Source organism: Corvus kubaryi, unplaced genomic scaffold (genome assembly GCF_017639235.1).
Source record: "Corvus kubaryi isolate FWS band 111438036 unplaced genomic scaffold, C.kubaryi_AGA036_p1.0 37398, whole genome shotgun sequence".
NCBI lineage: Eukaryota > Metazoa > Chordata > Aves > Passeriformes > Corvidae > Corvus > Corvus kubaryi.
This window is the reverse complement of record NW_024581137.1, coordinates 44,821,615-44,842,287: the sequence shown is the minus strand read 5'-3', so window position 1 is coordinate 44,842,287 and position 20,673 is coordinate 44,821,615. Positions and strand designations below refer to the sequence as shown.

Below are 20,673 nucleotides of genomic sequence, written 5' to 3'. Positions count from 1 at the left end.
GCACCAGATGTACTATTTTTCCCCTTCAATAAAGAAGCAGAGAAGAATACCTTGGATAAATATAATTTTTATCTTCCAATACTTACATTTCCCACATTTTTGGCAGATCACTATCCCTGCGGCATTTGCTTTTACTTTGCATAGCGTTAATTTTTACCATTTTTTAAACTTTGGCTTTCTGGTGGCTTTCTTATTTCCTGGCAGTATTAGTATTATATATATATTGAATTACCTGTTGAAATACATAGTCCCTGCTGTCCTTATCTCTGAATGTCAATGTTATTTATCTGCCATTTCATTTGTCCAGTGGTTGCTTTTGATGCAGCTGCTTGGAGCAGCAGTCTGTCATTTCAATCTCATTTTCCAACACCACTAAAGCAGTTTTGCAATTACAGCTGTACCAGCATTAAAAGCTTCTGCTAACACAGCTGTCACGAGACTGCACCCTAAACCACTGCACTGCCCAAGTGGAACACGGGGTTGAATCACAGGCCACGCTTCAGTAAAGTAGAAATATCATTCTTTTTTTATTTCAAAATGCAGCTAGAAAGCAAGCAGGAGAAAAGTGATTAAAATTATTAACAAGTTGCAGCATTGCTTACTTAGTTAACCATACAAAAACAAGAACTGACACAAGCTCCAGTAGCCACACATAAAGGCACAGTGCTTAGAGCTCTGAGCTGTGAGTTCATAGCTTGTGCTTCCCAACACCCTACCTTCAAAAAGGTGTCGAATGGCACGTTTTAAAAATTTTTTTACTCGGTAATTTCCCAAGTACCTGCTTTAAGGGGCACTTTAAAATACCAAAGGCATGCTCCGACCACCATCAGGCTCCGGCCGAGGGACCCACTTTTTAGCTTAGAGCGTGCGTTAGCACCACGATAAGCCCACCCATCGCTTTTAGTGACTTCCACCGCTTTTGGAAACAGCTGCCAGCAAGAGGGACGGGCGATCCCCCTCTGCCCAGATCCCCCGCTGTCTCCGTGCGTGGAACCGGGCAGCTGCTCCCCTCCAGTAACAGGAACAGGACAAGGCGCAGCTCTGGAAAAGGGCTCGAGCAGCCTTTCGCTACCGGCGGGAGCGAGGCGGCCGAAGCCCCGGCCCCAGCGCCCGGCCCGGCCCCGGGGCTGCGGCGCTGGCGGCCGGGGCGCTGGCAAACCCCGCCAAATAAGGCGCTGGCGGGCGGCACGGATGGAAGCGGGAGAAAAGCGGGCACCGAGCCCCGCCTCGAGCACAGCTCTCCCGTCCCTGCCGCCGCGCCGCAGACACCTCCCCGGCCCGCTTGACGGCAGCGGGGAGGAATGTGTTTCCGGGGCGGGTAAAGCGGCGGAGTGCGGACCTCCCCTCCCCTCCCCCGCGGGCCGGGCTCCCGCAGCAGCTCGGAGCAGGCGGCGGCGGGCAGCCAGCGAGGAGCGAGCCCGGGCGTCCCGCCGCGCCCAGCCCAGCCCAGCCCAGGACGCCGGGGCAGAGGGAGCCGCAGCGAGCCGGGCGGGCCGGAGCGCGCCCGCTGCCCGCAGCCATGGCCGAGGTAACGGGAGGACGGGCGGGGGTCGCAGCTGGCCGGGAGCGAGATGAGCGGTGCCTGTGGCCGCCCCGGGGCTTAGTGCTTCGGGCGGGCTCCGGCGGGTGGTGCGGGGCTGCGAGCGCCGCTTCCCGCGGCCGCCCGCGCCGGGCGCTGCCGCTGCCCCGTGTGCGGGTCCCTCGGCGCCGGTCCCGGGCGGAGGAGGGGGCGCCGCCGTGCCCGCCCGGCGCTGTGGGCGGGAGGGTGTCGGGCCCAGCCTGCGGCTTCCTGTGGCGGCGGGACGGCGGCTTCGGGCCTCCCGTGCCGCCGGGTCCGGCCGGGCCTTTGTCCGCTCGGGGCCGGGCAGCGCCCCGAGCCCTCTTTTCCGAGAGGGACGGAGCCCGTGCCGGTGCCGTGCCGTGTGCCGGCCGCCGCCTCCCTCCGGCGGTGCCCGGGGAAGGGGCAGCACTCGGCTGGGAAAGTTTCGGGCGGCTTCCTGGGAGTGCGGGCGAGGGTGGGCGTCCGGAGGGGAAGGTGCCTTCCGCGGGAAGCGGGCGTTGGAGTTACAGGAATGGGAACGAAAGGAGTGAGGCAGTGCAGGAACTTGAGTACCCAGGGTTTTGACCTGCACATGTCTGGAGAAAGAGGGCACTGAGAGGGGGGGTATGTGCGGTTTGAATGACGGGATGGTCGCAGTGCAGCATTTGACTGCTCGATCCGTCCAAACTGGCTCTGAGCCTCTATAGCTTGCTATAAACTTGTGTCGCGATGGAAGTGAGAATCTGAGGCCTCTATGCCATGTCCCGCATGGGACTTCTGAAAAATCTTACAGCAGTAGCTCAGTGCTTTGTCTCCTGTTACTGCCTTCATATACTGGTGGTTAGAAGGAAACATGAAGCGATGGGAAATTCATTCTGACTCACTGTTTAGGCCCATGTCCGATGTCTTTATCTTATGGAATAAGTATCTGACTGCCTGTTAGACTCATCAGGTAGTCTTTGTGACTATTTATGAAAAAAAGTTGAAAAGCATTTATGTTTGCATCTTCATTTGTCCTTAATACAATACAACAGTCCTTTCGTGCCAACACATGTGCACATAGCTGTTGGGTGAAAATGTTGACTTTTCTGGTAATTTGCCATTGCTGCTACAGTCCTGTTCATGCCAAGATACACAAACCTTTAGGAGTAAGGATTGTCTCCATTTAGATTAGTGGAACCACTCATGGCTAATGTTACTTGTGTGGTAAGGTGTTGAAATGAAGCAGGACTTTATCTATGTGGAAATAGATTTAAATAACTTGTATTCCTGGCGCACAGATCATTTGGTAGGTGATGGTGGTAGCATAAGAAAAAGTAGTTTTGAGAAATGAGACAACGTGGTAGTGAGGGGGTTTTGTTGTTCTTGGTTGTTTGTATGGGGGTTTTTTAAGAAGTATTACACTACTAGAAAGATGTAAATTAGACTAAAACAAGACTAAGAGTAGCAAAGACATTCATTGTCCACATCCATCCCAGTGATGAAACCAATGATTCATTCTCCTGTCACAAAAAATATTACTTGCCTCTGGCAAATGATTAAGTAGCATTTTGCAAGCTTGCCTAAGGCTGTATTTATAAGGGTTACAAAAACAGTGAGCCATTGGCAATACGTTGGCAAGACAAGACAAGTTTAAGATGTGAACACCTTCAACTTTTGTCCTTTTCAAAGATGTTTCAGCTGAAAGGTGAAAAGCTGACAGGCATGCATAATCTTACCTTAATCAAAGTTGGAGCTGGTAAGTGGTGTATCTGTTTGCCAGCCACAGGATAAATGAACCATATTTATTTCAAAATGAAATGTCAGCAGGTAAAGCTCTGGTGTTCTTTGTGGGTGCAACCAGGGAGCTCATTCTGCTCTCTGTGTTCAGTTGTCTGATCTGTGCCATGTTCCCAGTAAAGCCCACCTTTGCGAAGGACTAATTTGGAGGGATGCTTGTTTCTCTAAGAATATGCATGAATTTCTGATGAGAGTGCAGAATTTTAATGTTTTGTCTTGAGTGTTTTAAATGACTCAAGTTCTTAGCCTTATACCACTTCCTTTGGGAAGTGATTCCCAAAGCTGAAAAAAAACTGTCTGAGAACTTTTCCTGCTGTTCTTTTTTCCTCATTCATTATTTCATTCCTCTCTCTAAACGATCTTCTCTATAGCTCTAGTTGGGTAGCTCTGCTATAGTTCAGACTTGAAAAAAAGCTTGTTTGCTATAGCAGCAGCTCAGGAAGTAGATAACTTGAGTAGCAGAAAGGCAAACGTGGGGAGAGCCGTGCACACATGGGGTGGACACGTGCTGTGGCCTCCCTTGCCCTGAATATTATTCCCTCGCTGCTGCTGGTATGAGTGCCCATCAGTTTTTTGTAAATTGTTGTCCTGCCTGCCTTTCCACCCAGTCTTGATTTAGTTGAGTGATGTGATGAACACTTAGCTTGTGGTTCTCCCAGCCTCTCATCAGTCTGCTACAGCCTTGGTGGTTGGCTGCAGCTCTTGGTACTGCTGCCTTCAGAAACAAGGTACTGCGGTTGTGATTGCTCAACAGGCTATTAAGTACCTTCTCGTGATGGGACCCTTTTAGTAAGCCATCAGCAAGGGCTGTAGTTCTGCAACGGGCTCCTTTTCCAGTGGACAGACATGCGGATTCCCTGTTGTTCCCCTCCTGCACGTGGTCCAGCGGCCTGGGTTTCTTCAGTGTGGACCTGCTCGTGGTGCCTCGTGCAGCATTTGCTTGCACTGTTGCACTGGAGGTGGATGTGTGAGCTGTGCTACCTTCTCTGGTAGGTCTCCCCACGTGGTGTGGGGAGTGGGTTTTGTGGAGGAAGGCTGGATGCAGCTTGCTGGCCATTGGTACAGCTGACCTTCCTCTTCCTCCTCATTCATTTTTAAATGTTTTTTGTAAGACAGACTATTGTAATCAGTGAGACATTGCACAAATTAAGTTAAATCAATATTAATCACTAGCTGTAAAATTGCTCATGCCACCTTACGTGGCACTTGGAAAATATATTGATTAGATAGATCCAGAAAAAATAGAACCCATGCTTTAGAGTAGCAGAGCCTATTCCGTCTCCTTTGCTTTTCTGGAACTTCAAGTGATTTATTTTTTCTAACTTTTTTTTTAGGATGGCCAATCCCCTCAGCATCCTTTTAATTCTTAGGAGCTGCCGTCAGGCCTCTGAGAGGGAATCCTTGTTGGGAGTGCCTTTTTTTTCTTATTTCTTGCTTTGCCTTTTAAGCTGCTTCTATTGATAGAGCTCATAAAGCAATTACATAAATTAAATCAATCTTAAAAATGTAATTAAGGCAATATGTAGTTAGATTTATTTTGGAAGTGTCATTAAAAAGTACTTGCCAGTATGTGTACTATTCCCCTATGACTAGATTTTTAAGTCAGCTGCTATACTGTGTGCCCAGTAGAAAATTTCCTGTCTCCCAGCAGCAGAAAACTCAAGAGTTCAGTTTGTTTTCCTGCCTCTCATTGCCCATCTGTCTTTACATTGCTGATTCTACAAATTGTTTCACTTGCCCCACTCGTGTTGCTTTGAATATGTTCTAACAGCTGCGTTCTCGCTGTCAGTTCTAGTGTTGCTGGTTAGAGACTCAAGATTTCTCAGGCTTCTGCTCTGGCGTAGGTGTGCAGGGATGTTTTTTAGACAAACACATCTCAAAGCTGTACACGACAATAATTTTTTGTTGTAGGGGAGAGTTAGCTGTTTTTTCTGAAGAGGATGTTTGTTTGCTTTTCAAGAGGGAGATGGTATCACAGATCTGTGAACAAATGAATAGATGAACAAATTCTGCAGCTCTGTCTCCTGGACAGATACTGACAATATCTGCATCTGATTTAATGCTCCTTTTGTGTCAGAAAACTAAAATTTGTTGGATTGTTTTAATGCTGATGAATACTGTTATTTATGGTGGCAGATGCGTTCTCCTTTTTTCTGTGTAGTTCCTCCTTGCTCTTCTCTGCTCTGTGGTGTATTGTGTTGCCAACTTTCTAAAAAGGATGATGTTTCTTGTCATTCGGTAACCACAGGGGACCACAATATTGACCAGTATCTGTCAGTTTTTGTGGTTGTGGAGTTTCTGGGGTAGCCTACAAAGCCATTTTTGTGTTTACCCACAAATGGGAAGACAAATTCTATTTCTTTTTTTTCCTTTTCTTTTCTAATTTGTCCTGCATAGGTGTGGTCCAGTAACTTAAACTCCTAAAACCATAAGTCAGAATAAATTTATGAGAAGACTTTTTCTCTGAACTTTTTTCTCTCCCACCATGTCGATTATTAGTGTAAGTACCAGTAAAAAGTATAGACAGCTTCACTGTAAGAAATTGTTGTATGCTTTAGCTGCGTGAGTTTGTAGCCCAATTCAAGACACATGTAAGCTTGCTGAACAGCTTCTATTGGGAATGTTACACAGAAAATGAAAATTCTGACTTCTGTGAATGAAAAATGAGACATTAGGCACCTTATTCATCACTAAATAATATGATTGCTTTTTTCAGAACTAAGGGTTCTCTCTTTAGCAGATTGTTGTTATTAAACATCCTGTATTTTTGTAATAACCACCTTATCTTACTTTTCTATTCACAGACTAATCAGAATGTTTAGTGGGATTCCTGGGCTATTGGATTCCGCCATTAATGGATTGGATATGTTCAGAGAGATGGTAAAGTCTCTCTAACAAAATTTGCATGTAACCAAGCACATGGAAGGGGAATTAGCTTGATGAGACTATAATATTAACGTTTTCTTTTGCAAAAGGTGGTAGAATACCTACGTGTAGTTATCTTTGAGGTGTCACTGAGCAGAGACTATTAAATATATTAGTGATTTTTTTTTGCTATATCTTTCTCATTTCTCTTTACAGTCAGCTGCAAAATGGGTTATGAAACATACCTTCTGTCTTAAAAGCAGTTTCATGTGCCTTTTTTCTTTTCCAACAGCAAAAACAAATACCATTAGTATTCTTGTGGTTTTATTAGAGGGGAAAGTTTTGAGTAACAAAGCTGAGACTGGAATCTTAACTTTTGTTGTTGCTAGTAAGAACTAAGAAAATACTGGTCTTTTCTCACCATCTTTTTCATTCCTTTCTTTCTACCGCAGAAGAACGTTTTGCAAATCTTTGTTAAATTAATGCATTTCTCACATTTTGTCAGCAAATCATTAGACTATAAAAGTCGCTTTCTCTAAAATTTTAATCTGTAATACCACGTTTAAGTGCAGATTCATCTTTATAACGCTCATAAACTACAACATATACAATATCTAATGCCGTTATTTTCTCCCCCAAATGATTGGCATCATATTGGTAATTCTCTTATTTCTCCTTCGTGTTTTGTATGAGATCACCTACTTATGCTTAACTTAGTCCTGATTTTTACTCACTTAGTTTTAACTTCTGCTCTTGGTACATTCTAGTGCAAAAGCAGGAAGAAGGGCTGTTGTTTGTATGAATTCTTGTTGTTTTAAACTATTAATTTCTCTGCAGTATTTACACTACAAAGAAGTACTTGCATGTAGTTAATTTTGTGTTATAGCTATTCATAAAAATTTTTTTAACTTTATAGATGTACAAGTAAAAGCACTGTTGATGTGGAAGATGAATGGAAAAAGAGAAATCTTTCTTCTTTTCTCATCCTTTGTGGTGGTATGAAAAACAGTAATTATATATTGGGCTGAACCGAAACACTGAATTTATCTTCATTCAAAGATGACTGATTTGTGGTTATTTAAAAGAGAAGAAAAATAATTGTATTAGATTAATTTAGGAGGAGTCAGTATTTCACTTAGGAAATGGTGATGAGTCAAAGGTAGTATCTTGGATATCAATGCATACTTGGTCTCTGAAAAAGAAACCTGAGACTGGGATGTGTAGTTTGGCATAATCTTGCCCTTGAAATAAATACTGAGATAAGGACGTGTCCATTCTGCAAGGGGGAAAGGGGGATAAGCTGTCATTCGGGTGTTTCTTAATTTTCTTTGGTGGAATTGTAGTTTAATGTGTCTTAACATGGTGCTAACCTTGGGCAGTGGCACCAAGAGTCACATCTGCCCCTTGTGCAGGAAGCTGCTCTACGAGGCCATCTCATCTGTCCTCATCTGCTCTTGTAGGGCTGGGTCCTTGTAGGCTGGCAAGACCTGCTGGGAATGATCTTCCACAAAGCAGAAGATGCTCTCCCAGTGAGCTGCAGGGTAACCAGTGTCCAGGACCATATTGGGGACCACAGGAGGTCATTTGAAGGACCTGGCATTCTAGTAGCTTGGCCAGCATCCTGTGCAAATTCAGCTGCTTAAGAATTAAATTGGCAACATCCAAGCTCTGCCTAGACCTTCAGCTGTCTGGTTTTCCAGATCTCGGGTAAAGAGGTTTTGTATAAAGATGAGTACAACAAAGAGGAAGGCCTGTTTCTGAAGTGTAGATAAATACAAAGAACATAATCTTTTTGGTATTAAATAAAAGCATTCTCCCAGGTGTCAAAAGATGACATATTTTAGTAGTTGGTTATCGATAACTTTGGAATAAATTTTGTATGGGGGTGACTTCTCATATTTCTACCACATCTTTGACAGTGGAGTGGCTGAAGGCTTTGTGCTTGTCCAGTCAGCAAGTGAAATGCTCCCTCTTCTGTTAATGAAAAAGAGAAATGAGGAAATCTTTGCTATCATCATCTGCAAGGTTGGCCAGGGTAAGCGAGGTTGATGTGCTGCCAATGTTCTGGCCAGGCTTTTTTCTTCTTACATTGATGTTTTATTTTCTTGTGTATTAGGAAATTAGTGGGCTTAGGATAAAGTCAGGAATTACCTTCTCAGAGGTTCCTTTTGTGCTTTTGCAAGATTGTATTTTGTGTATGCTATTGTGCTCACTTTGTGATGCTAGGTGGTGATTGTCCCAAAGCTGAAAGGCATGCTATAGCCCATCTGCATAAAATACAAGGCTTGACAGTTTTTGAATTACCAGTTTGCTTGTTTTGTGTCAGAATAGATTAGAAATCTTTCAGTTACATATGAATATAACTTATATACATTTCCAAAACATCTGAAAGTGTAACATTTTAGAAGATAACATTTGTTCTTTGCTTTTACTGTGCAGTTCAAAAATGGGGAGTGATTTTTTTGTGTTGTTTTTGTCACTTCTATGCAAATACAAATCAATGTGAGAAATAAGCATACAAGAACATCAGTGTAATTTTTCCTGGGTGTGGACTTCAGCATAAAAAAGGAAACAGCAAATTTCCTTTTTTGGAAGAACATGCTGTGCATATCAGCTATAGGTTGTTAAAAATGCATAATAAAATCAATAAACAGCAATAAATATTTTTTCCTATGTATGTGTTATCTCCCTCCACTACACATGTTGTTTACATAACTTCAAAGGCTAGACTAAAATGTTATACAGCCATGTTACAGATATCTCATTTCAGTGAAAAACTCAACTTCAGCTTTAAGGAGTAACTATACTGTGTGAGATTGCTGCCAGCATTTTTACCACTGCCAGCTGACCAGTTTGGAGAGTGTTTGGATAGTAATAAAAGAGTTTGCACAGATACTGCCTCTTTTTGGTGCATAATTCACAATGCAGTTTCACTTTCTAGATTAATAATATCTGTATTTAAGATGATTAACCTTTGCTTGTAGCTGCAAGCAATTTTAATGCTGTCTCTGCAGAGTTTAAAAAAAAAAAGCTCACTCATTAGTGATAACTCAAAACTCTGCAGCAGACAATTGATTTTCAAATTTACCTGAATTTCATATTTTGTAAAATGTTCCAGTGGCTTTTGAACCATGAATTCAACTAAAATTGTGTTTAATTTTCATAGGAATGTGGCTCTGCAGCAATTTATACCAGCTGTAGGTCTCAACTGTCCCTCCTGCTTGTAGCTGTGCTGTTTTGCCATTCTCCTTGCATCAGCAATGGAAGTTAAAGGGCTGTACATTGAGTTATTGAAATAACTGTTCTGGTTGAGAAGTAGCTTGGCAAAAAATGAATTTTCAGCTAGATCAGCTGTTGCAGCTGGGAGACCACATGCATTGCAAAGGACATGCTTTAGAGCCAGAGGAGGAACGGGAAAATGTGCAACTCATACCAAGAGCGTGTGGCACTGTGGTAGTCCGGAGGTAAGTTGGCATAAACTGCTGTGGAGCCTCACAGCATCTGCTCGTGCCTGCTTCAGTGCTCTTCTGACTTGAGTAATCCATCTCAACTTGCTAGATCAGGTGAGAAATCACTCAGGAAGGCGTTACTGCTCAGCTTGTTCCACTGGCTCAGCTAAGCGGTGAAAGTATCATCCACAGTTGGCACCAGAAAAATGAAGGGTGCAAAGTGGGGAATTTAAGGGTCTGGAGAAGTTGAGCTGTCTCCTGGGCTCACTAGTAGCAAACTGGTAGATGTACTTGGCTACTATGAGAAACCTCATCTTTTATTATCTTTTGCAGTGCTTTTAGAAGCAGCCTGTGGACTCCACGTTTAAAATCCTGCTCTGGAAAGCAGCAGAAGTGTATGAATAGGCAGATTGTTCAGGCCAGGAGTGCTTTTTAGGAAGTACTTTGTGATGAGTCTGGGTGGTTTTGATTTTTGTTTTTTTAAGTCTTTTAAGGCTGAAGTTATTTTTTTCCTGAGATTGGTGAGCTTTTTGCAAGTACTCGAACTTGTGTCAAAATCTGGATGAAGTCCACTGTTTGTTTCAGTTTGTGCTTCTGCCTAGCTAGTTACACTGCCATTGAATTAATAATCATCATTAGTTATGTACACAAAAATGTACAACAAACGTATGAAAGATTAAATATATATAGAATTAAATTATATTCAAGATCTCATCAATACAGTTTTATAAGGCTGTATGTAGTTCTGTGGGATGACCAGTTTTTTATTATTTCTGCATGATCATTTTTCTGGACACTTACCTGGCATTAAAAGAATGTTGAGGACGAGATTTGTTTCAGTACAAGTCTCATTCTAAATTGTGTTTGAATAGTGAATATATAGTGAATATTTTTTAAAACTTGATGTTAAATATTTGAATATTATCTGTAAACATTATTTTATGTGCTTGCCATTCAAATTCTGAATTAAAATATGAACAAACAACAACAGACCTAAAATCCTTCAGTGTTTTGTTCTTTGCTTATGTTAATTTTTTTGGCCAACTAATTTATTCTGATAACCTGTAAAAATAAAATCAGAACAGTTCTTCAAACTGGCTGGCTGTGTTATAGAGCATTTATAAACAATTTGTCCAAGATCAGCTTAGGATGATTGGGCCATGACAGCCTGAATTCAGGCTGGCTTAGCAGCAGAGAGCCCAGTGTAGTTTTGAAGGGCAGTCAGTTCATCAGCCACCTGCCCCTTCTTAGAAGCTGTTTCTTCAGCACTCGTCTGCCCTTGTGGAGGTCTGTTTTTCACTGAGGCTTACAGAAAGTGGCTTTTGACATGGAGGGGAAAGGGATATCTCAGGGTCCAAGTGGAGCTGACTTGGGATAGAGGTTGGGGAGGTCCCTGAGGGGTAGAGCAGGATCAGAGGTTGCTTTTTTGGAGATGCTGCAGCACTGCTGATCCTTTCAGCTTTCATCTGGGTTTTGGCTGCTGAAACTGTACCCTGAGTGTTAATGATAGCTCCTGGTGGGTGAACTCTGCCATGTAATGACTGACGAGTTTCCGCTGAGTTTGCTCTTTGCGGTGTGCCAGCTGCTGGCTTCCTGCAGTACCTGCGGCAATAGCCAGCAACACATTTGCAATTGTTTTTTCTTAAAGAAATAGATAAGTGAGACATTGTATTAACTGACATTCTCTAGCTTTTTACTTAAGAACATACTTGCCTCTGTTTTGCTTTTCTTTTAATAGAAAAGCTTGGATTAAAGTAAGTTTATCCAGATGTTGTGACAGTCATGGAGGCAATACAGCCTCGGAAGCATCATTTACAGTCAGCTGTGTAAGAGCTATATTTATATGCTTAACTAAACTTTCTATTTCCCCGGGTGGATAAACGTGAGGTTTAAGTTGCACAAAATTAAATAGTCTCTTTATGGGAGTAGTAAGTGGTGCAGAGTGTGCAGGAATTTAATACTACCCCATGGAACAGACCCCCATGTTTTCTAGAATGGCTTAAATCGTTATGTGGCATTCCTAATTGTCATCTGTCTGTGATGGAAATGCTAAACTTAGCCAAGAAGTCTTGTAGACTGGAAAGAACTATGTAAGCAAGTTAAATATTCAGTTCACACTTTCTCCCACCAAAAAAAAAAAAATGGTGTTACATTTAGACTAGAGAAGAAATTAAGTTATGGCAAAAACAACTGATGGTTCTAAAAGCATTTGAAAAGTAGTGAAACAACAGATTCTTAAAATTCTGTTTAACTCACATTTGTGTGAAGAGATGCTTGTAATAATGAAAATACTGAAATATTTGTTACAGAAAAATGCTTACTGATAACAGTGAGATTGGGTACAGTGATAATTCTTACACATTTCTGGAGACAACATGCTTTGAGTCGGTAAGGTTGCGGTGTACTTGAACTATTGGAAACTTATGTCTGAAGGAGCATAGAAAAGGGATATTTTTGACAGTGACAGTTTTAAGGGGAAAAAAATTACTTTTTTTATTGACACATGTCCACGTTGTACATTTATCCTTAAAGAGGAAGCTTTCTAGGTGTGCATGTACAGAGGTGCTGTAGATGCAGCAAACACTTTCAACCACGGTATCGGTAGCAATGGCCTTGGTGGGTTAGTGGTTTAGGCTTGGAGAGGTGCTGCCTCTGCAGGGTGCTTGCACACCAACATAAGCTGCACAGGAACAGGTTTTATTATTTTGTCCTTTTCTAAAGTTCAAAGAGCTTCATAATGTCCTTGTAGGAATCCCAGGTTTCTGTGGGCAGGATGCACCAACATGGGATTTTATAAGCACAACAGTTGGAGAAGTGTAGAATTTAGAGCAGGAAGTAGTTATAAACTGGATTTTCAGAGAAAGGTGTAAATGTTCTAGTTTAAACTAGGTGCTAATCAATACTTAAAGCACATTGCTGATGTTTTAATGAGATATAGCTGCAAGCCTCTCAGTGTTCTGCTGGAGAACATGCAGAGTTGTATTTCTCTCCTGATTTAGTGTTGAACATTAAGCACAATACACCTGTTTGTTAGCCTAGTTTTCCAAAACAGTTTTCCAAAACAGTTATCAGAGTTGACACTATAAATTGCAGTTTGTGGATAACTGCCTGGGAAAAATACTGAAATGAAAAGGAACATTTTCATGAGAAAGGGCAGCTGACTTGTCTCTTAAACAGTTTCCTATGTGTGGTCATCATGCACAGGTTGCTTGTTCTCGTGAGCTGTGTCTCAGTACTACCTGCCTTTCAAGCATTCAGATGCTTTCCAAATCAACTCCTAAACTGTGGAATCTTGGCTTCAAATTATGATTCAACAGGTCAAGAAGATGTTATACAAATAGTCTCTTCGTGTGCGTTATAACCGAGCCAGGGACAAGGATCAGTAATACAGCAAAGTAGTGTTCTCAAATGAATAATGACCTGTGGTATGGTAGTACTGTGAAGATCTAGTCATGAATTACAGACTGACTGTGCACAGCAGCGTGTACACACACTGGTTGAAAAAAGGTCCTTACTTCAAAATGGTGCTGACTAACCAATGTTAGTCCTGCCTGCACCACAGTGCTCTCCAGAAGCATGAGAACAAAGGGAAGATTGATCAAGGTTGCACTTGGGGTTTCCTGACTAGAAAGCTGAAGGCTCTTTGTCAATAGCTATATCGTCACGTTGCCCCTGTGCATCTTTTTCCCATTTTTTCACCTTCTGTCACCGTCGTCAGCATGAAATTTGGACGTGTGTGGGTTCTGAAATAGAAATATTTTATGAAAAGACAAATCATGGTGTGTTTCTTGGACTGTCCTGTGCAGGGCCAGGAGCTGGACTTCAGTGATCCATGTGTGTCCGTTCCATCTCAGAATATTCTGTGAATAAATTGAGTGGGCTTTAGCAGCACTAGCCTTCTTTACAGTTTGCTATGGCACTTGTTTTTGCTTGTGATGAGTATTATTTCAGTGTGCAGGCAATTGCAGGAGTTTGTCATTAAGAGAAATTATAAATAGATTTTTCTAGTGAAAACACTTAGAGAAATACAGTGAAACACATACATAAATACAATGAAGTAAGGCATGGTATGTAATTTACCCTGCCTTAATAAGTTTGCTGTGTTCCATAAAAGTCTACATTCCTTAGGCTTTTCCTGGCTTTCCAGAAGCTCCCTGGCTGCCTTTAGTTCCTTGTATTTAGGTCCTTGTATTCACTTTTAACTTGAGTCCCTCAAGAAGTCTATATAGTTCAGATTGGTCAGGTCTGCAGTTAGAGAGGGATTTCAGCCCAGTGGGCACTGGTCAGAGTCATCATCCACGACACAGGAGGTTTGCAGTCAAGGCTCTCTTGTGTGTCTGAGTGGGAATATACATGTTCCCCTTCAGGGTAGAGCATTTGGTGAGAAAGAAATAATGGTCCTACTCCAAATCATGAACCCAGATCTCTGGTTTTTCTCATGGACAATACGCTGTAAATCTGTAAATATTACAGACAACAGTATCTGGAATCCCACATACCTTTTTATCTACCTCCTGCCATAAGAGTCCTTCAGTGGATAAACTAGAGACAAAACTGTGCCTTTTGTTCTGTGTAGCAGCTTTGGCTTAATTAAAGCTCTTACTAGTATATCCTATAGGATGATAGAGCATTCCTAGGAGATGGGAGTGCAAACCCTTTGGGGCTGAGGAGGGACTGGAGCCCAGTTATCTTACTTCCTGTGTATGCCACAGTACTGTAAAATATCTGGGATCCATTACCACCTTCTGTCATGTCCCAACTGGTTCCACTGCATTTTGTCTTTCTCAGTGTGGAGAGATGTCAGATAACAGGAAACCTTATCATCTGCAGTTGTTCTGAAATCGCTACCTGTATTTTTTCTGGTTATAGAGGAAAAGTATGTCTTCCATCAAGAAAAATCTTCCCCATCCCAATGCTCTGCAGCCAGGCACCTAGCTTGGGCAGATTTGTTTCCATTCCATAATTCAAATCAAAACCAAAAATACTTTGCATTAAAAAATACACAGTTGCTTTTCATTCCATTGTTTAGAACTGTCAGTAAGTTGAGAGCTCCTGTGAAACCCAGGAACAAATATCAGTAAATTCTATATAAAAGCAATAATACGGTCAAACCATGTGAGTCCTTGTGACGTTAGTGGTTCAGTCTTGAAGCAGCTGTGTCCTGTAGAAACTAACAAACACCCCATACTCTGGGGACACAAGATCATACCATGAACAGCCTTCCAGCTCTGTTCTCATGGGCTGTGGCCTCAGCCTGCTCATACTTGTACATGAACATTTTCATGTATTCAGCTGACAAGGCCATGTGATGTAGGTCCGCATGCTGGGATTTCAGCAAAAGACACAAGGTTAATTTAGAGCCTAACACCTACTGATTTTTCCTACTGCATTCAGTCCTTTTTGGTGAATTTTAAGTGACTTGATTTCTTGGGAAATTTCTTAGAACTGTATGAATAAACTGTGGGTAGTAATGTAGTGTAACTCAGAGTCTTAGCAGTTGTGTTACTCTTCATGTTTGTCTACCTTACTGGGCATGGGAGCGGGGTGCAGTAATTTCCATGCCAGACTTGCAGAATTTGTGATACCTTTTCTCATGTCTCAGACATGCAGAAATGTGTATTCTCATGTCTTTGTGGACTCCCAACCCTGCAGGGGAATCTTCTGAGCTAAGAGTGACATACACTAATTGTGGCAGGTAACCTTACAGAAACATACTGGAATGGAGGAGCTGGTCTCCCTAACCTAAGCAGAAAATCAGTTTCCTAGATTTTAACTCTCTTGTAATTGAAACTTAAGTCTTAACTGGTTTATGATATATTATTTTAATATGTGATGTCCTGCTAAAATTCAAACAGGACATGGAAGCAATTCTCATGAGTATTTGGAAGCTTGTTTTTACTTAACTTAGAAATAAGTGACAAATTAAATCCAATGAGAAATACTGTTGATTCTTCTATGCTGTAGCATCAGGGTAGCTGAAGTGGTTATGCCTTAAAGTTTTCTCAGGAAACATTTTGAGTAAGCAGTCTTGATGTGCTGAACTTCTTGTGTAAAAGTTATTTCAGTGCTAAAGAATTTTTTATTTTGCACTTCAGTCTGGGATAACATCCCATTCTTTCCTTATTACTGCACGCAGTTCAAAACCTGCTGCATTAATGTCTGTGAAGTTGCCAGGGGCAGAAGGAACATCATGGTCTTGAGCCATGCTGTTGATAGATGTGTAGATAGATAGGCTGTTGAAGGAAGACTTACTTCTGGCATTCCCATTTGGACTGGTGTGCTGCAGAGTCCTGCTCTTGGGACTGCACTTCTGTTGTCCATCTTGACTTTTCCCATGAAATTCACTTTCCCTACATGGGGATGCTTTGCTAGCTCATCCCTGATGATGCAAGGTCAGGAGCTGGGCCTCTGTGATGGGCAGCCATCACAGGGCTGGTCTGCATCCAGGGAACAAATAGTTTTGTAGGGCTGAGTTAAGGATTGGGTTCTTTGATTAAAATTTTTCTGGCAATTCAACCACCACTGTTTACCCCAAATCTCTGCTTGTTTAGTGAGGAATGCATCATGTAGTTTCTTAATGGTGGTCCTGGAATTTACTGTGCAGTGTATTCCAACTATACTTCAGTATCACATTAACACTGATTAAGTAAATAAGATAGCTGTGAAGGTCATAAATGAAGAATTACCAATTTAAGACTTGTGGGAAAATCTATACGACAGACATGGAAGTTTTAATCAAAAGTAACTCCTTTGTGTAAAACTTTTTTTGTACTGGTGTCTTACTCAGCAATATGCTTCTCTCAACATAGAACAGTAAGATACCATTTTACCACTTTAATTTATAGTGAATTGCTTTTTTACAGTGAATAGTTGTATAAGCAGATATGTTTAGAGTTGTTGCATATCCAGCTAAATTGGGGGTTGTAATTAATGACATCTGTTGTGTGAGTTTTGCTGTCAAGAGTATTTGCAGGTCATTGCTAGAGGTTTGTAATGTCTGTGTAATTGCTGTCCCATGTCACAAAGGTTGTTTGGTTTCTTCAGTCCCTTCTTTTCCCCCCACTTTTTTTTCAGAAATGTCAATGGGATTCATTTTGCTAGTCCATAAAATACACGCTGAAAAGTATGGCCCTCAGCTAATGCCAGGAAACCTTCTGGAGGGAGGGAAGAAGGAACTGTTTTAGCAGGGTAGCCATCAAGTCCTGAAACAGGCGTCTCCAGAGACTATTTCATTCTGCTTATTTTAGAAACGTGTCTCTTCCTGCTCCTTTTTTAACCAGAGCCTTCATGCCTGAGGGTGGGGGCTTGGCTGTGTGACCAGTGTAGTCCAGCACACAACCACGGGCTGTGGCTGAGCAGCAGGAGCTTTTGCTTCCTTGCCCCCTCCAAGTTCTCTTTTTCTCCATCCTCATCTCACGACTTCTGCCACGCCAGGATAAGCTGTTTTGTACCCAGGTGGAAGAAACAAGACCCTTTCTGTGTTGGATTAGTTTCAGACAGACCTTTTCTTGCTCCAGCTCTCCTGGTGGCTACAGTAACACTGGTATCGATCAAAAAGGAAATGAGTAAGAATAATCAGCCAGGAGGTTGATTAACAAGAGCAAATAATCAACAAGGAGCATGGGGCAGCTCTTTTAAGTGACTGTCCATCCTTGCACTGCATGAAAGTGGCTGTAAACATCAGCTCTAGGAGGAATCAATTCCATCCAGCATTTCTGAACTAAGATTTAAACCCATGAAAGCACAGCTCATGCAGAGGTGTCAGGGTGCGGGAAGCGTGAACACGAGTCCGAAAGTGTAAGCTGCGTATTCATTTCCAGATTTATAAGTGCAATTAGAGTGGTGTGTGGGGATATGAGTAAGTTGGCTGTCTGGATACTGCCTCAAAAAGTGGCGTGTGCACAACAGGTCAGCTCTTACTGCACACTGAAATGTTTCCCCTGTGGTCATTGTGTGTTTCAGTGGAAAGCTTTGCAGCAAGGCACAGTTCAGAATGCAGTAGGGGCAGATGCCATGTAGTGTTTTCCTTTGCTTGCCATCAGCTTGGTGGATACTGGATTACTGGGTCAGATGAGAAGCAGCTCAGCTGAGGGGCATAATACTGCAGCAACCTAACACGTTGTTGTTAATATTGCTTTAATATCTTTTTTCCTTGATCCCATTTGCCCTGTTAATTTTCTGCAGAGATGCTATTGCCATTCTAATAAATAAATCTACAAAGGCTTGAGTACTGTGGAGTGGTTAATTTCTAAATATCTTGATGATTAGCAGAATGTGAAGGTTCTAAATACTTAATTTGCAAATTCAAAATTCTATGGAAAAATAACCCTTTTTTCAATTGTCAGTTAATGAGTCTCTCATTTCAAAGTAAAAGCTCCAGAAATTTCCATCAAAGCTGATTTGATAAATAAAAAATTTTCTTCAAGCATTGCTGTTTGTCGAGACAGTTAGCAAGAAAAAACAACTTGGAAAGCATTGAATCCAAACATTCAAGGTTATGTCCATGTTTGTTTTCCTAAAATATTTAACAAAACTAGAGTATGGTTCACAAATATGCAGAAATAATTTTAAAATGAGTTTTTCAACAGCGCACCATTTGCAGCCTTTTTAAAAGGATCCAAGTGGTGATTAAAGAAATATTAAAGAGATTTTGGTCTCTTGGCTTTGAGCTGCTTTTTTGCAGGAGAAAAAAACCCACCTTTTCAAGGATTCTGGAATATTTTTCAAGGATTTAGAAAGGGGAGAGCAGGTATAATAGAAAATAGTTAAATGTTGCATAAAATATTAATTTATTTCTTGTAACAATTGAGGTTTTTTTCTGTTGCAGTCATCTGTGGTTGAACACTGACACGACATGTAGTTGTAGCTCCACCAAGGGTTTCCAAAGGCTTGCTTTGGCCATCTAGTGTACTCGGGAATTACTTGTTTGGGTTTATGCCCTCGGTGGAAAACCTGCGAGAGGGCAGTTCCCGGTGATGCCTGGGGACTTGCAGGGGAGTGCGTTTGGCGCTGCAGCGGCCGGCAGGAGGGTCGGAGGCTGAGGGTGTGTGCATGGCTTTGCTTGCATTGGACAGCAGTCAGAACTGAATCCAAACCAGCAGCTCTCTGCTCGTGTTTTCCCAGCCCTCGGCAGCTGGGAAAGCTGTTAAGCTGCGGAGGTAAAGGAAGCGAGCTGAGCTGAGCTGAGCTGAGCTGTGTGCGTCGGAGGGCAGGCCTCGCTCCGGGAGAGGCATTGGCGCAGCCATATATGGAAAAGGACATTTTCCTTGTTAACTTTACCGGGAGGCTGTGCCCAGAGCTGCCTTCATCATGCGGATGCATTTCCACTGGAACGTTTCTCTTCCAAGTGGTCTTAATCATAGCTTAGCACTGTGTCACATCTTTGCTGACTTATTTATATAGTTCATGAGGACTTGCTGTGCATCCACTCTCAGTCTGCCCTAAAAAGGTGAACTGTTTATAATTTTCTCATCTAGGCTGGCAGAAAAGATGGTATTCAACTGGTGCCAGTAGCTTGGCTTTTTTCTTACTGAAAAACCCACCCTGTTCTGGGCTGTACTAAAAGCAAAACTGCTTCTCAGGTAACAAAATACCCTTTCACTTGAGGGAAGCAAGGTTTACTGAACACTACATACCATAAAACCAGCAGAGAAGGAACCTAGAACTTGAGCAACCTGGTAAGACCTTGCTGTCCAGACTCCTACTTTGGTAGGTGAGCTCCTAACCATGTAACCACTGCCTTTCCAAGCCTTGATTCAGTCCCTTCATCTGTCTTCCACTTGCTCGCGTTCCTTGGGTCACCGTTCCCCTCTGATCACGGTTTGTGGTTGCACAGAATGAACTTAAGTGATCACTTATAGAGGGGCTTAATAAAAGAGTGTTTCTGGAAGACAGTTTTTGTGAGTGAAGGACTGGTCACTTACAGCAATGTGCAGAGAGAAATTGGAGTTGCATATATGCAGTAAGTAGTGTTCAAAAATTAAGTAAGATATGATTCACAGTTGAATTTTTTCCTCTTTTTTAACCAGTAATTTCTTATATGCTTATGCATAACATCTATCAGAGTAATTCAACAGCATATTCTCTTAATTCTCCTGTGTCTAAACTCCACTGCCTGTCCTCTCAGCACAGCATCCACTGAAGAGTGAGCCAAAATGATTTATCAGAAAAATATGAGCCATATAATACTGTTGTTGGATACAATTTGTTAGCAAAGGGTTGGCTTCTGTTTGAAACTTTCCCCATAAGATTTTGGAGTAGCCATCCCTTCTCTGATAATTCTGGCTGGATGTGCAAACTAACAACTGTGTTTCAACCCCAGATCAGTGTGCAAAACCCAAAGCTCAACTGCTGTACTAATTTGAGCATTGCTTACTTTGTTGATAATTTATGCAAAAAATAGTACATCTTCTAGAAAAATAACATGTTCGTTTTAGGAAATTCTGCCAGATTCACTTGTCCTTGGCTATGCTGCAAGATATTTGTTAGAACAAAAAGTTATAAAGAATACTTTTGTTTCCAGGATGACTTAAAAGGCTTTAATTAGCAACAACATTTTAGGATGTCCAGGAAAACTGGCCATTATCATCTAAGTTCTCAGAATTCTTATAATGAATAAAAAATACAATTTAAAATAGTACAAAATTTAAAAGATGTGACAACTGACCCAGGCTGACTACCTGCTATTAAGGTAGAAAAAAATTAGAAAAATTTAGCCTTTTATTAATATTTTTAAAGCTTTTTCTTTGATATAAGTGATATCCATTAATTTTTTGTGGTCTAAAGAAGAAAAAATAGGGGCAGAGTTTATATCAAGGATGGTTTATGGTGCATATTTTGAGAGGAAATTTCTAGTTTGGTGTATAAAGTGCAAAGTAAGTCTGTAAAATGCCCTTTGAAGATTCCAAAGAAAATGTTTTGTGAACAGCCTTGGTGTTTATCTTGAAACAGAGGTGTGAGTATAGAAGCTCTGTTTCCGTCCTGTACTGCTGTGGTATCTTTATTTAGAAGTCTCTCTCCGATAACATTCAGAGCATGAAT

General features: G+C 41.8%; 1 protein-coding gene across 2 annotated transcripts in view; it reads left to right on the top strand.

Moving 5' to 3' along the window:
• The first annotated feature begins 1,192 nt into the window (after positions 1-1,192).
• ITGB1 (integrin subunit beta 1) overlaps positions 1,193-20,673 on the top strand; it is a 43,455-nt gene continuing 23,974 nt past the window's right edge. Inside the window, exon 1 of one of the 2 annotated variants that reach the window (XM_042043285.1) lies at positions 1,193-1,528. In XM_042043285.1, the coding sequence (XP_041899219.1) occupies positions 1,520-1,528 (9 nt within the window). In that variant the 5' untranslated portion in view covers positions 1,193-1,519. Of the gene's footprint in view, positions 1,529-8,162; positions 8,220-20,673 lie in introns of those variants that run through there. The other variant, XM_042043283.1, reaches the window with a different exon arrangement.